At 46.2% G+C, this 16,834-nt stretch overlaps 1 protein-coding gene across 1 annotated transcript; it reads right to left on the reverse strand.

Moving 5' to 3' along the window:
• Window positions 1–674: 674 nt before the first annotated feature.
• LOC148914047 (uncharacterized) lies at window positions 675–14,778 on the reverse strand. The gene is made up of 3 exons (XM_089026076.1): window positions 14,413–14,778; window positions 13,744–14,284; window positions 675–784 (listed from the first exon to the last, which is right to left on the reverse strand). Exons 1-3 carry the CDS (start codon window positions 14,449–14,451, stop codon window positions 675–677), a joined length of 690 nt encoding a protein of 229 aa, XP_088882202.1. The 5' UTR covers window positions 14,452–14,778.
• Window positions 14,779–16,834: the final 2,056 nt, after the last annotated feature.

Here is a 16,834-nt window from a genome sequence, read left to right on the forward strand (position 1 = left end):
TACCGTTTGGAGTTGACATTCGTAAAGTACTTAGACGGTGAGTGGATAATAGAAAAGGGTCGTAATCCTATCAGAGCGTCTGGTAAGCAGAACCTGTTCGTTTTGAATAAGCACACACGACCGGGAGCACTTGAGGGAATAGACATGCTCTTCTACGAGGTCGCTTACCCGGTTACCGTGGTCATCTACGGTGCATACGAAATTAAGAAGCCGGACGTTAAGAAGCTTAAACCAATGCGACATCCTGGTAACTGCGTTGGGAAGCTGGTTAGGGAGTTTTTCGAGGATTCCTCTCGGGGTGGTAAGCTTACGCCAAAAAGAAGAGAAGCCATCAGGAAATGGGAGCATTCTACTCGTAAAACTGGAGGAACCATCGAAAACATCAAGAAGTTGGAAACCACGTTAGGAAGGCGAATCCATGTGAAAGATATCACCGACGGCTTTATTTACCCAGGAACGCATAAATACGAAGGCAAAGGTGCTCCCATAGTCATTTACCAACACAACGCGCACGCGTGGAGGGAGTTGAGGTTCCCAAGAAAGAAGGAGACAAAGGTCTATAAGAATTCCCCATTGACAGAATTAGTTCATGAGAATTCTATTTGGTTAATGGATTCAGAAGGATGTCAATTCATGACGCAAGATGGTACTTTATACCGACCAGAAGTGGAACATCAACGCATTAAAAGCGCCTGCGAAACCCTTGGTGAGGACTTTTCAGACGAAGTGCTCAGCTCTCGCAGCTTGGACTTCTTAGCCGCGAAGAAAAGGAACGGCTGGAAACCTACCCCAAAAGAGTTCAAAGATATCTCCAAAGCTTGCGTAGAACACGGTCACGGCGGTCTTTGGAATATGGAGTACAACGAAGACGAGTACGTGTCGTTGGATATGAAACACTGTTACCCCGCCAGTTTCAAAGGCCTTGGGGATTGTAAGGACTATTATGACCGTTACGGACATCCAGACTCCCAATTCTTTAGGGTGTCACTACCGGGTTACTACGACGCCCCAGCAACGGGGTTCATCAGACTGACCACCTGGGAGTTAGCAAAAGACTTACATCCCATAATTTACGCGTGGTATGGGAAGCACCTGCAGGAGAAAGAATGGATACCCATACCCCTACTGAAGTTCCTCGAAGAGCGCAAGCTTTTAAAATACACAGCGCATGAAGCCATACTCTGCCATAGCGCCTTTACACAATGGCTTCCAGAGCACAACCCCACAGCGCGTGTGGTCACAGGTAAATTCACACAGGGCGCAAAAGAAGGCGAAAAACACATGCAGCGACGCTTAATAACAGACGCCGGTGAGCTAAGCTTCCTCATAAAACGTGCACATGACCAAGGAACAATGGTATCCGTAGAGAAATGGGACTACTTCATAGAAGGTCAAAAAGAACAGAAATGGAATGCGCTGTGTTATTACCAAGACCATCGACCACAGTATTACCATCTGCGTGCCAGCATGCTAGCATATGCGCACATCAATCTCTTAGCAATGCTGCTACGGTTTGACAAAGAGGACATCCCACGCGTAGCCACGGATTCCTTGTATGTAAAGCCAGAAGTGTTAGAGAAGATGCAGGAGTTCTACACTGCCGATGAACTCGCAGAAAGTGGTCCAATGGCGCGTCAAAGATGAGGAGATAAAAGCATGGAGAGGCCGTGTAGCAATATCACGGAGAACATCTTTACGGTAGCGTGGAACCAACCGGGGAGCCTCTACCGTCGGTTGCGGACCCAATCTCTTACCAACGCTTCTCTTACCTTTACGGAACGGGAGGCAGTGGTAAAACTACCAGGGTTTTGGAACTCTTTCCAAAGATAAAGGTGTTAACGCCAACGCACCGTCTGGAAAGAGAATTAACGGAGATGGGTTACGACGCGCAGACCTACCACAGCTTCTTCCGCTGGAATGGTCAAAAGTGGGTACCAGAAGCCATCCACGACATACCCCAGGTGATACTTTGGGATGAGATTTGCACCGTTCCTTTAGAAATCCTGCAGGAATTTGTAGAATTCCTCCGTGGAAAGTGTCAAGTGATATTCGCCGGAGATCCTTGCCAGCCTCCTCCAATAACCGGAGAGATGCCCCATAAATGGTTAAAAGAAATGGTAGACCACTCCGAAGAAATTAACACCGACTACCGCAGTAAGGATCAAATAAGAAACCTGAAAGCAGAACTTCGGGGCCTTAGTGACGCGGAACAAAACAAGATACTACGCAAGAGGGTACGAGCGAAGAAATACGAGGACTTCCTTCACACATGGCATCCAAAGGATTTGGTGCTAAGCAGCAAACGCGCATCACAGTCTCGCATACAGAAAGACTTGCTAAATATACACCGAGAGCGCTTCCCTACGCATTTGGTGCCCGTTTCTTACAAACCCCACGACACCCGCATGCAAAAAAGAGACGTCTGGGTACCTGGTACCGACATCCAACTGCAGAACGCAGTAACGCATGATAAAGCCTGGGTACCCATAGAAAAGGTGGAAAAAATAACCTCCCATCCAGACTGGCGCTTGGGCTATTGCATGACAGTCCACAGCGCGCAAGGGCTTACCATAAAAGAAACCTTATGGATCATAGACCAGCGGCTGTGTTGGAGCAACCTTATCTACACCGCCTGTAAGCCGTGTGGAGTACTGCCAAACAGTTAAAAAGAGCCTGGGGTCCGCAATTGCGTTACGACCGCACCCCCGAAGAAGTAGCCAAAGAGAACATTGCTAAGAAGCTCCTTCGCTACAAGCGCCACGACGAAGAAAAGAGCAAAGATCCCCGCTATGCGGGGATAAAGTTTGACCTATGCGTGGACGACGTCTATGAGAAAGGGGCAAGGTGTGCCAAATGTAACATACCTCTACTATGGAGGTTTGACCCAAATGACGATCAACAGTTCTCCGTGGATCGCATAAATAATAAACGCGGGCATTGCAGAGGCAATGTAAGACTGACATGCCTAGAGTGCAATCGGGCGCGTGGAGCAGCACTACTCTGAGTCTTTGGGGACTATGAGCAGCTCTTCCTTGACAAATCCACGACTTGGGCCATCTAGGTAATACAACACGGGCTGCCCTTCCTTGGTGACGGACTTCGAAATCTCATACGTTTCCAGGGACCAGTTAGGATCCGTGGCTCTCTTACTGCCACCTTCGAGTTCCCCCGGCTGATAGAGGTATCTGACCACTATGTCGCGGGGTAGCTTTTTTTCCTTCAGTCCGACCGCCCTTGAACTTCTGACGTAGGACTTGTGTTCCACGTGTTTCTTTTTTATGGCATCCTTGGGTTTCATTCCCGTAGCCCTGGCCACCTCGTTGTTCAAAGCCACGATGACCTGGGGGAGCCTCTGAGTCCATTCCCTGTTGCGTTTGGAGGGATCTTCCAGCTCTTTCCAATACTGGTATCCAAAGAGACGCTCGGCCAAGGTCTTATTGAATCTTTCGACGATGCTCTGACCCCTGTGGTACTCAGCTTCGGCTCTCCTAATCTTGGTGTCGTGGTCTTTCAGGGTTTTGGTAACCACGCCCATGAACTCTGTCCCCGCATCCACTTGCAGCAGCTTAGGCCATTTCAAGACGCGCTTATAAATCCTACCTAGGGCTTCTGCGACTTCCCCAGAATCCTTGCTGGTTATGGGTTCGGCGTCCTTATATCTGCTTGCGATATCAACTACGGTCAAAGCGTACCTATAGGTCTTTTTTCTCACCTTGTCGTGCGGTAAGAAAAGCAAATCCGCCTGATGAACTTCATTGGGGGTATTTACGGTGAAGCTAGGGCCTGGGAATGTACTTAGGCACGGGAAGATAAACCTGCCAGAGGGTTTGTTTTTTTAACCAGTTCTTAGCCGTTTCTTTTGATACCCTGGCCGCGGTCGCGAGTTTCTTGATGGCCGACGCTCCTTTCCAATAGCCTTCGGGTCCATAGTAAATCCTTTTGAGTTTGTCCTCTACGCGGCCCATTATATGAATTCCAGGACGAGATTGATTTGACGTCCATTGAAATCCACCGTCTCTCCGTCCACTTTAATGGTGATGTTTATGCTTTCTACCAAATTAGACAAGTCATAACTCAAAGAAATGGGAGTGTATTCTTCTGAGTCAAATGGATTACCTTTGGGCAGAAACTTGGACATAAGAGAAGACTTTTCTCCATTGTTGTAACTATGGACTAAATCGCAATAGACTTCGTAAGAGGATGCGACTTTCCATTTCACAGGTATGGCTGTGTTGGTAATCGTCTTGCCTGAAGCACATAATAAAGATCCCAATGGGTCAGACTTTCCAAAAGTCATTGAATAATTTGACATATTATGTTTGAGGGTCATTTCGTGCGGCAATCCTGTGGTGAGAGTATAACCGTGTTTTGCTAATTCCTTGGCCAGTGTGATTGGTGTGTAATGTCCATCGGGCAGCAATACGGCTTGATAGTTAGATCCTCCTGTATGCTCAGTGACTATGCCCCTAATCAGGTTATACCAAGAATTGTACAAAGAGCAACTTATGAGCCTAACCTTATGGGCTTTGATGGGGGGATTCAGATAAGTGGTAAAGTCATTCTTGTCGCTTTCCAAAAAGACGATCATATATTTCAGGAAACACAGTTTCCTTCGTTAGAGCAGATACGCCAAAGCTACGCCTCCTGCCAGCCCTGCGATTCCTACGAAGACCAGCTCACTATCTTTTTGTTTCTTAGAAGGCTGGTAGTAATTCTTGAACTGGGGCTTTCTCAACCCCGTCAATGCCGCGGGGTGTGCTTGCGCATAAAGTTTAAAGGCGTAGTCTGTGTTTTCAAAGTTCTTATCCGCCTGCATCTTGTCTTGGTAGTTCTTATCCAACCAATCCCTGTAAGCTTGTCTTTTTTCATTCCAAGCTGCCACGTCCCTTTGATATTTCTCCAGCGCTAAATCATGCCTCTTCCTTTCGGCGGCTAAATCTCCGCTTTTGTCGCCTCTGACTAATCTATCCAAATACTGACCACCATAATTAGCTCCAGTGAATGCTAAAGCTGCAATAACTCCGCCTGCGATTAAACTAGCCATTTATATTAGACGCAAGCAAAGCTTACGTCGTCGGCAGGTACTTTTCCTTCCGTAGGTAATCCTTTACCATGATAGCCCCGCCTACGGCAGCGGTCATCTTAGCAAAATTAGCGAAGCTCTTGCTTGGGTCTTCAGTAAAGTCTTCTTTGAGCACTTTCTTACCTACCCAACCAATACCCGCAACGATGGAAGTAATAATAGCTGCTTCTTCAACAGTTTTCAATAACGCGGTTGACATTATATTACAAAGCGAGAAGGTTATTACTCCATTTCAGGGATTTTGCTCCTTCTCACGGGCGGCTCCGTAGGCGTGTAATGCGCTGGCTCCAATTTCGCCCCTGGCTTTGCTGCCCGCCATTGTAAGTAGAGGCTACCTGCTGCTATAGCAACTCCTAACGCGCCGATGACGTACCCAGGATTAATGAAGGATTCCTCTTCTCTTTCCTCCACCTTTTCTTCTTTTTTGGCTTTGTTCTTCCTATTCATCTCCGCGAGCTTCTTTCCCGCGGCAACTCTGCCTGGGGATTTAGCCTTGGTGATTCGTTGCTCCTCTTGGGGCTGCTCTACCTTCGACTCTGGTTCACTCATTTATATCTAAGGACTTGAAGGACTTGATAAGTACTTGACTAAGTACTTAAGGACGACTTGGAAATAACCTGGGCGCGACCTGACCAAGTACTTAGGGATGACTTAACTAAGTACTTGAGGCGACTTGATCAGGTACCTCAGCAAGTGCTGCCTGGAAGACCTTTTCGACTTCTCTGTCCTTCTTGAAGTCCTTCCAAGAGGCACCAAAGGTGCCCGCAAGTTCCTTCAAGTCAACGTGCTGAGCCACGTGCAAAGCCGCAGAGGCGACTGCCATTAACTTACCGCACTTCAAAGACAACCAGCCGCAGGTTATCTTAAGTTCTTGGGCGATGACATAGTCCTCGCCTATGTCCTTCCGCAGTTGCTCCACGTCGTCTATGGGCAGCGCAAGTCCAAGCAATTTAGTCGCAAGTCGAATAGCTGAGTCTACTACGGCGTCCGTGGTCTTACTTGCAAGGGCGGCCTCGTATCTCTTATGGAACTTTTTAACTTCCTCTTCCGACAGCTTATTAACTTGCTCATGGGTAAGTTCCTTGCCTATCATTTCTTTGCACTTCCCAGATGACACAAGGATGTTGAGTTGTTCCTTAAGGTTACTTTCATCTAACTGTGTGGGGACTTCATCTAAGAGCTGCTCAATGTCCATATACATTAGGAATCATAGATTCCAACCGCGTAGGGAAACCTCAAAGAGAAGATCATCTTGGAATGTTGGTGCGTTTTTAAATGCCGCATGTATTCGTGTAACTGTTCCTTGGATATCTCACCGCCGTAGTCGCTTAAGATGGTTTCCAGGTCAGACTTGCTCGGAGTATAAAATACGACAAGTGAGCCTATGTTTTCCCTAAAAGGCTTAGAGACGCTGGTAAGCTGCTGCGAGAGCAACCAAACGCTGATATTGTCGTGTCTACCGCTAAAGGCGAGTTTAACGAGCTCTGACGTGCGTCTTTTTACGTCGTCCCCGCAGGCAATGTCATCCAATATGAGTAAAGTCTGTGTATCTTTAGGGAATTGCTTATGCCAGAACTTAAGATGGCTGGATAACTCGTTAGGGTCTAAGATATCTACGAAGAAGTCGTCATCTTTCACTCCTATGCCCGTCCAGGTGCGGTTATTCACGTAGGTGGGACAAAGTAGCACGATATAGTCGAAGCGGTATCTAAAGGGTCCTAATAGCTGCTCCACGACGAACTGCGTTTTGCCGCAGCCGGTGGGTCCTACTATCAGAGCATTGCAGGGAATATGGTTCGGATCCATTATATATACGATGGACCCAGTGGACGCAGTAAGAAGGATTGCCACCGACGCAAAAGATAAAAGAGACACCATAGAAATGCAAAGGGAGGAGATCGATCGGCTGAAAGAGCGCGTGCAGGAATTGTACGATGAAATGTGCGGTCTGAAGCGTGCGGAAAGGTTTGGTGCGCTTTTGACGATGGCCGGTTGGGCGAAGGAAAGCGTGCAGGACTTTATTAAGTATCCCTTATAAGGGTTAATAAATTCTTATTATATAATGAAGTGTAAGGATTGCGACAGGGAGTTCAGTAGCAAACAGGCTTTGCAGTATCACCAAAAAAAGAAGGTATGTTTTAAAGAGGTGGATAACGTCACCACCTGTGGCACTTGCAGCCGGCAGTTTAGCAGTAAACAGGCGCTGCGATATCACGTGGAAGGAAGGGTGTGTTTGAAGTCTAAGGAAAGACGCTGTGCTGATTGTAATCGGCTCTTTAGCACGCCCCAAATGTTGCAATACCACCAAGAAAATAGGGTGTGTTTAAAGGACTGTGTGTGCGCGCTGCGGGGAGCTCTTAACTGACGCATGGCATCAACATAGATGTCGTGGTAATTATGATTTGGATGTCGTATGCGAGGAGCATGGTGATATCGCTGCGAGATGTTGCCCAGCGGAAACCATAAGGAAGTTAACTCTTCGTAAGAAAGAAATAGACCAACGCTTTACGGAGTTCGACCGCGCCGAAGGTACGCGCTGGGAGAACGCAGAGTATTGGAGTGCGCCCTGTGACGCGTGTGGCGGCTTAAGGAAAGGAGATGATCATATCTGGCAGTGCTTGTGCCCGCAGCATCATCCCCGCGGTTTTAAGGAGTACTTGGATCGCTTTGATGATTGGCATGCTCAAAACATGGAGGTAAGGAAAAGGCGTCCTTAGTTTGCGCAAAGAGTCTCAAAACACACTCTTATATTTATTAATATTCTTTGATTGTTTATTAAGAAGAAAAGAAGAAACATTAATAAATATAAGGACCCCTTTTGTAGAAGGTATGCAGAACTCAATAAGAAAAGAAGAAACATTAATAAATATAAGGACCCCTTTTAAAGGTATATGCTAGCCTACGCAGCCGCCTTCTTAGGAGGATTCCTAATCGCCCTTTCAATATATGGACTGTATTACTTGCGAACTACCTGCCGACTGCATTACGCCACCGATACCCAAACCGCGTAAAAAATACACCTGCCTTCATTGCGACAGGGTATTCTCCGAAGGATCCTTTGTGGGGCATTGGTGCTCCGCGGATCCTAAAGCGCAGCGGACTTTAGCAGACGCGCTTAACTACAAAGAGGAGATGGAGTGACTCTTCTTTCAATGTCAAACTTCCATCGGCCATTTACCTTACCATAGCTGCGTAAGTGGGTGAATTCCTCGCCCTGAATTACGTACCGCACGCAATCCGGCGCCCAAAGGGAATATTCCTTGCCTTCTAAGTCTTTGAGGACTAACCGTAAACGGTCGATGTCTTCGAAGACGACGTAATTTTTTATTTCGTATGCTTTACCGTGGACAAGATCACGCCAGTGAGTCAAGCTGAGCTTCATTATACCTATGGAATATCTTTAGGTGCGTTTTCAAAGTGGCGTAGGACTTAAACCGCTTTACACAGCCCTTACAGGGAATACGAATGCCATCCGCGTAATCCATCAGGGCACGGCAGATAATGTCGTAATCGTTGCTAACCATCGTTAGGTAACCATTTACGTCAAGCTGTGAGATTTTCTTAGATTGCTTCGCGGATAAGACGCCGTTTCCTTTTGGGGTTTTCAACTCAATACACAACCCGCGGTATTTCTTATGCGCATTTAGGATTAAAAGGTCGGGTTGACCGGCTTGGTAGCCTTTTCGCCAGCAGGTTATTCGCTTGCTGTCTGAATCTTGAAGTTCGCCAAGACCCGGCGCTATGATGAAATCGGGGTAAAACCTACGTGTGTAGTCGACGACCTTCGCGTGTAGGTCGGCTTCATTTTCGATCTTGAATACTAACTTGTTTGGGCCGCCAAACCGCCTTTCTATTGCATATTTACCCGTTTTCCTTAGCGCGGGTAGGACTTCCTCAAAGACCCAATCACGAAACTCCACAGCTTTGGGTAGTTTGGAGCTAAATATCAGTTCGTACAAACCAGGTTCGGATATAAACACGGCATTTGGTTGCGTAGTAAAGGAGCGGTGATTCGCAGCCCCTTGTAGATCAACCCATTTTTTCTGGTATTTCTCAGATACGTGTGCTCTAATTGCATCTCTAGGGCGCTCATAGCCCAACGCCAAAGCCACCTCCTTTGCTTTGAAGTACAAAGTTTCGCCTTGCACTATGCATTGCAGTTTGGTGTCGTTGTTTTCAAATACGCGAAGCATTGTATATTTAAGAAATATTTTAACATTAATATGCAACGCTCTTTAGCTGATTCATTTCTACGCTCAGTTGCGCGTCCGACACCACGAAAACGTAGCAGTTTATCTTATCACCGTCGCCCGCACTGGCGTTTTTGGTGCGCTTGATCTCCAATGTTATGCCATCCTGCGTATTTACTAGACGTAAGCCCTGACCATGCAGGTCTTCGTCGTTGATGGTGCGCATATCAATCCACAGCGCATACTTATCCTTAAAGAATTCCTCGGGGCTAATTTGGTCGCCAAACTTGCGCTTTGCCTCCCTGTACACGTCTGCGGGCTTTATCCCCTGGGAGTAAACCTTGTTTGGGACTCCGTTAATATTCACGCCGACGTTAGTAATGTTAGGGTTGTGAAAGGCTTCGGAGTCGCGCTTACCGGCCTCGTAGGGTTTAGCAAACACCAACATTAACCCCGTGAGACTTCTTCGGGGGAGGTTAATGCTTTGGTTGATAACCTCATCCGTCTTATCCAAGAAGCTAAATGTCTTATACATCACTACGTGGTCGTAAAGGAATGCCTTACCGGAGCTGTATTCCATGCCAGCGCTACGGGCCAGCTCTTCGCTGTACACGGTCTCATACTGCAGCTCTAAGTTGGTGATAGAATAGGGATCCACAGCTCCACTGATTGCGCTGTCCATTCCTCCTATAACGTTCGTGGTGTCTGCTAACGTTACTTCAAACTGCAACTCGGATAACTGTCTGGGGTAATACGCGCCATGGTTCGTAATTACTTCGAAATCCAAGGGGATAACGTACTTGCTACCATAGGCGGTCTTTACCCTCGTTGCGTCTGCTACTGCGGTTGCTCCACTGGAGTCCGTAGGCGCGGGGTTAGTATCGCTGCGAAGCTTACGAAGGATAACGCTTCCAATTCCCTGCTCTATCTTTTGTGCACGGTCGAAGGCTGTTAGCCACAGATCCTTATACGTGGTGTACAAATCGTACCTATTCAAATCCAAGAGGGATTCCCCTGCGAACTTGATTCTCATCTTAGAGACGAGGTTCCTACCCACATTATTGACGGTATAGCGCTTGTCCTTGGTGCTTGGTTGTATTGCTAGGTCAAACCTTAAAGCCAAGGTACCAGGAACCAATACTAGGTTATCCGTTAGGCGGGGCACGCCTACGTACAGCGTCTCCCCCGGCTTTGCGCTAGAAGGTGTGAATGTGACCCGGTGAAAGGTGCGTTCTGCTTTTAGTCCGCCAACCTGCTTAGGTAATACGTTGGGATTTAACTTTGAGCTTATCATATATAATGGAAGTAGAAGGAACAGGATCCCGACTTCGATCCCACCACTGAGGAAGGTCAGGCTGACATTAACGACGGTGACGAAGAACCGCTGCTTCCCACCCAACAAGTCGACGATTCCCTAAGGGAATAGGAATTGCAAAGGCCCTAAGACATCCCAAAGCACGCGAGTACACGTTTCCGCGTGAGCACATAGAGCTTCAAAACATGGGCGAGCCGGAAGCAGCCGCAGCGGGAAACCATAGAGTGGGCGACGCAAGAGCTAGAGCTGCGCTACGACAACTTTGATGCTGACGACGTAAAGCTCACGGAAAAGGGAAACAAAGTCCTCATAAGCGTCCAAGACTTAAGATTTCCCGACAAAGACCGCTGGACAAAACCGCAAAACCTCTTTGATGAGGAGGGCAGCGTTAGGGGTGACGTCTTGAGATTAAGAGGCTTTCAGCGTGCTACTAGAAGCCTGTTAGAAAGGCTGCACAACTTAACCGAAAGGACCAACGCGGAAAAACGTGCCGCGGATCTGCAAAGGGAGTTAAGAGAAAAAGATGTAGAATATGCAAAGCAAGGTCAGCTACTTGCCGATGCTGAAAAGAAGTCCGCCCATCAAGATGAAAGATTAAAAGAAATAGGAAATCAGGTGGATCAGGCCCTGCGCGAATTAGACAAAGCACGGGAGGACTTAGGAGAAGCCCAAAGCTCTGGCACCTCAGTGGAAGCACTGCGGGAAACGTTGGAAGAAAGGGAGGAGGAATACATGAAGCAAAACCAGCGGCTTGCCGACGCGCATAGGAGGGAGGTCGAATTTAAAAATCAAGAAATAAGGGAGCTGGTAGACCAAAGAACCCAAATTCGACGCGAAAGAAATCAAACTCAAAGGGCTCTTAACCTCGCCCTGCAAGAGTTAGACTTAATTAAAGACGATACCGATAACCTGCAAACCACCATAGCCGGCTCTTTAGTGGAACGGCGACGGTTAATGGCTGAAATCAATACTAAGGAGGAACAAATCCGGCAAAGAGATCAGGCTATTGAAGACCTGGAGGGACAAATAGAGCGGCAGCAAGAAGTAATCGAGGACCAAACTCGTACCGAGGAAGAAAGGGAGGCAGCTCAAAGGGAAGTAGAAATCCTTCAGGAAAGAGTCGCGGAATTACAGGCGCAAAAGGACAACCTGGAAAAAGAGCTGGGGCTTACCACCAAGGAAAAGGTAAAAAGAGCTCTGGTGAAGTATGGTATTCCGCTGGCATTTGCGGTTGCTATTTCGAGCGTAGTAGGAGTCATCCTATCCACGCTTAAGGCTACGGGCGCGGGCGTAAAGAAATTAGGCAGTGGGCTGACGGACTTGGGAAAAAAGATGGCAGCCGGTCTTCCTGGGCTGCTGGGTTCGGTTGTTTCCTTGGCACTTAGGGCCGGCGGAGAACTGCTAAAGTTTGTGGGCAACAACATTTGGATCTTGGTCGTCGCTATTGGGGTGGTACTCCTGAAGAAGATGAAGGCTTAATCTTATCCTTGTGTATTACTGGTGGCTTATCGTCGTCGGGCGCCCGAGGCATCCTCGACTGGGGATAAGTAAAGATAGTATTCGCGCCGCCCTGATAATGCGGAACTAGTGGTATAGCGGTCATAGTACTAATGGTCTTATGATGCCAGGTCCTGTCGGGGGTGTTAGCGTATCCGTCCGTGCTATTTATGAAAGCATAATAACCAAGATTGCTACTACCGTCAGGGTAAATCTGTAACTTGGCATACTTACAATTGACTACCATTTGAAACGTAGCCATATAAAACGCCTCATTACTAAATGGATATGGCTGCGCCGAGAAATGAGTAGGACTTCGATTGTTGGTCAATGCCCTATAAGGAGCTAAGGGCTCGTCATTCTCGTCAACCAACCTAAACCCTATGATTCCCGCCCGCCCCGAGGTAACGTTAATGCTACAAACGATCAACGCAAGACCTCCAACTTCAACCCACATCCCAATATCGAGCCAGGTGTGATCAGTATACCGCTCATCCCTTAAGTAATAAGCGTAATGGGCTTCCTTCCAATGTGGATTCATATATTTCAGCAAATAAATTTGCTTCTAAAGGCTAAGCACCGTAAGAGTGCTTATGGTCTCGTGGTTATAGGTCGTATCCCTTTGATTTTCTATGCTATTTACGCAAACGCTCCCAGTGTCGTCTACGCGTATTTGCAGCTTTACCTTCCCATGGCAATCAGCAACCATGTGAAAAGTCCAAGTCGTAAGATTCTCAGCGCTATTCGTTGGCGGCTCTACGGAGAAATGCGCAGGCTCCCTGTTGTTCGTTTTCGTACGCATAGGCTGCAGTATGCCATTCTCATCCAGGAACCTGAAGCCCACGTTGGCATGGCTGCTCGTGCCAATGCAAATACTACAAAGGATCAATTTCTTTCCTGAGTAGTTCAAATTCACGGACATGCCCGTGACATCAACCCAAGATGCCTGGGTGTATTTTTTCTCGCCTGTGTAAGTCGTATAAACACAATCTACTCCAGCTACGTAGGGGTTGTTCATCGCCATATATAATAGCTCAGACCAATGCTTGCAGCGGTTAAGCCGACCTTTAGTAAGTTATGGTCATATTCCTCAGGTATCGCAGGCAGGGCCTTCTTTGATGGTTTCTTAACTACGGGTGGCTTCGTTTCATGCGACTTTTTTGACTTCTCCACGAAATGGGTGATGTTCCTAAGAGTGTCAGAGTTCACGTCGTTCACCCCAAACTTCATATCCTTAGTAGCTCGTTGAAGTTTGTTGTTGTATCCTACTACAGAACCAGTATTTATAGATAAATTACTAGGCATTAACCAACAACCCGGGGCTACTGCATAGTCCAACCTCGCCTTAGAATTTTGTATAGCTAGTTGGTAACGCTGTACGCCCTTGCTAATGTCGCCCTCCAAGATCGAACTTTCGAATAAGATCAAGGCTTCGGCTCGCGTCTCTTCTGCGGCGCCGGTATTCCCCACTATACTCGATCGGGTGTTTACCTGAGCTCCAAGGATGGAATACACGTAAGCTTCTATGCTGCGGTTCAAACGGGCAAGGCCGGCTTTGGTTAGTCCTTTACCTTCTGGGGGTATGAAATTAAAGTATTGCTTCGTTTGCTCGTCGTTGGTAATCTTGATAATCAGCGGGTTAGCCCCCGCATACTTACCGCCCTCGTCTTTGAACAGAGGTCCGTCTCTGACTTCCTTAGTGGTTTTGGCATTTGGTTCAAAGAAGGTGCTACTGTCGTGAGTTTCTTTGTGATACCCAGTGTCCCACTGCAACCGCAGCGTATGCACTTCCCTGTTGCTTAGCTCGTGCCCACCAATCCCCCAATAAGCCCAAATATGCCCCAGCCCATTGTTAGCGCCCGTAGTGCATCGGAAATCCTTCCCTACAACACCAAACTCCTTACAAAGCCTGTCATAGGCTGGAACGTCGTATTTGTTATCTCTAGGATAAAACGCAGCATCTCCCGGCAGCGCAATAACACCCATCTCATGCAGTATTCTTCGGACGGTAAAGTGGAAGTGAAACATAAATATCGAATTCTTCATCAACTTCGCACTTACACCGCAGCCGCTGGTGGCACACCAAACCGCAAAGTTTAGTTGCTGCGGCCAATAACGCATGTTAGGACCACTTAACCATTCATGAGATTCCTTAGCGGTGGTATGATTAATGGGTACGTCTTTGAAGATATCTCGCACCTCTAACGAAAAGGAATGGTTGTTAGAGATACGCATGTTCAATGTCAAATCCAAACTTGGATGTTTATCAAATGAAACCGCGGGTATCGGATAAGTACCGGTACCAAGCAATAATTCCTTTGACCAACCTTGCACGGGTTTTGGATGTGTTGGTGTGGGTTTAACATAACCAGAATTCTTCAGTTGATTGTCTATCTGATCGACCAGCGTAGGTTTCAAATCCTCGTTGCTGTACATCCTAGAGCCGTTATAGTAAATCCCATCGGGTCTCCTTTCGAACTTACTAGGGTCTGCATGCGGAAACATCTTCCTAAATGCTCTCCAATTCCAGTAATCCCGGTTGTCGTGATGTGGCTGCTCCTCAATATCATTCCCAAAAGCGTCGTACATTAGTATATATAATGGATGTTATACCATCAGCACCTCCACTTTATCCTGATCTACCCAAGGAGGGTCCTAACAAACTAAACGCCGAAAACTTTCGTCTGAATAAAGCGAACTTAATCCTGGCTTACTTGGAAGGGCAGGCAAAACACTATGAAAAAGTTAGAAAAAAGTACTTTAGAGCCCGGAGTACGCTACATAAGATTGCGATAACTTCAGGATCCATATCTGTTGTGTTAACGGGCTCTGGCGTTGCTACTTCGCTTACTGGGCCGGGAATAATCGTTGGAGTTCCTTTGGCCGGCGTTGGGGCAGCTTGTGGTATCATTTCGGCTGTTGCTACGGGTATTATGAAAAGGCTATCCACGAAAATATCCAAGCATGACACGACAATAGCTCTATCTAGGGCTAAAGTAAATACTATTACCGATCTTGTCTCAAAGGCTTTGCGTGACAGAAAGATAGACGACGTAGAATTCTCGCTTATTCTGGCCGAAGAAGACAAATACGAGAAATTAAAGACGGACATAAGGAATAAAAAAACAGTCTTAAAAGATCTTTCCGAGGAATCTCGCAAAAAGATTTACCAAGAAGCGAAAGAAGAGCTTCAAAGAAAGCTTGCTCAGTAAATATCGTGACAGGATTCTATTTACATATTGAACGTCAGTCTGGAAATTACGCGTAATCTTATGCCATAAGATTTATGCTAATTACTCATCTTATGGCATAAGATTTATGCTATTCGCTCATCTTATGGCATAAGATTTATGCTATTCGCTCATCTTATGCCATAAGATTCACTATCTTCTCGGAATCCATCCTAACAGGGGGTGGTTGGGGTCAATTTCGTAAAATATTTCGTAGATTACGTCAGGGTAATAAGGAATATCCTTATCCAGCCGACAAAACATCCACTCGGCTTTTGTCATATCAGAAACCTCGGGAATAGACTTACCGGTAATTTCAGACAAAAGATAGGGAATAGCTTTGTAATATTTCCCTAGTTTTAATTTTTTCAGCGTTTTCCGTAGACTTTGCGGGGTTGGCTCTTCTAAATGGTCTATGATTTTCTTCTTTACTTCGTCGCTTAAATATATCGGATGTAAACCTTGGATATGACTCATCCAGTCCCTGAAGTATTTTAATCTCTTATATGGCGTTTTCTTACGACCTCCATTGGCGTAATATTGCTCTTTGGTAGCATTTGGTACGGCATTACGAATATTCTTACCACACTCGTAACACTGTGCTGACGTGTCATCTTCTATTTGCATTTTTTTACCACAACACCAAAAGGGTTCTGGCTTAGGTACGATAACTTTAGGTCTTAGACAAATTATGCAAAAGTCGTTAACGAACTTCTTACATTCGTGCATCGTATATTTATAAGATATTTTAACCTCCGTTTGCGATAAATCTGCTGTACCCGTCTTCGTAAATCCGCGAGTTAAACCCGTATATCTTTGGCATCGATCGCGAGTCCCCCTACCTGCTGCTGAAGACATTGTCATAAATAGTTTAACTAAGTCTTAGTTTCCATGTATCTTTTAGACAAGACAACTTTTATTATAATTAGTAATAAGGGATGATTAGTCAAAGGAAGAAGAAAAAAATCATACTGAACCAATCAGGTTGCGCCTGCACACAAACGTTTTTTCGCTTTGTTCAACAAACATTGCCATCTAGTGAAAAGTCATTTTTGTTTTTTCCGATCACATTCTTCTATCCTGAAGTCTTCCTGCTAACGACTCACATACTGATCAAGAACAGAGAAAATAACGAAAGATACTTCTCAGTTGTTTATCATTATTTTATTTACGTTTATTTCCACAGACAGCTCTTTTATTAATTCTAAACTCTGGGGGAACACAGTCAATTCAAAAAATGTTGTCGTCGACCAACTCAAAACCTACGCGACTAGACCGAAAGAAACTTTGGGTAGCAAGAATTGAAGCCGAATAGCGCAGCGCAGCCATGACGTCATACAAACGAAGACAAAGGCGAAATTCGGGCAAACAAACTTACAAGTTTACTTTCAGCAAATAATTTTCACAGCCGATCGCAGTTGATCTTAGTTTACATGGGTTATTATTGTAACTTTAAGTAAAAATAATAAAATCGGTTCGTATAATCCTGGTAGCGGTTAAACAGAATGCAATGTTTGTC

This window comes from Actinia tenebrosa, unplaced genomic scaffold, assembly GCF_029948245.1.
Source record: "Actinia tenebrosa isolate PJP-AT-01 unplaced genomic scaffold, QUT_ActTen_1.0 PGA_scaffold0__85_contigs__length_37466705, whole genome shotgun sequence".
Taxonomy (NCBI): Eukaryota; Metazoa; Cnidaria; class Anthozoa; order Actiniaria; family Actiniidae; genus Actinia; species Actinia tenebrosa.

Bases quoted from the DNA above. Each gene is read 5' to 3' on its own strand.
- LOC148914047 (XM_089026076.1), bottom strand. From the start codon at position 14,451: ATGTTAAACCCACACCAACACATCCAAAACCCGTGCAAG. The intron at 14,285-14,412 runs GTTGGTCAAAGG...TTTTCGTTAGAG, and splicing joins ACATCCAAAACCCGTGCAAG to GTGCGAGATATCTTCAAAGA. The intron at 785-13,743 runs GTAAGTATGCGG...CTTTTGGGGTAG, and splicing joins TCTGTTCAAAGACGAGGGCG to GTTTCCAGCCGTTCCTTTTC.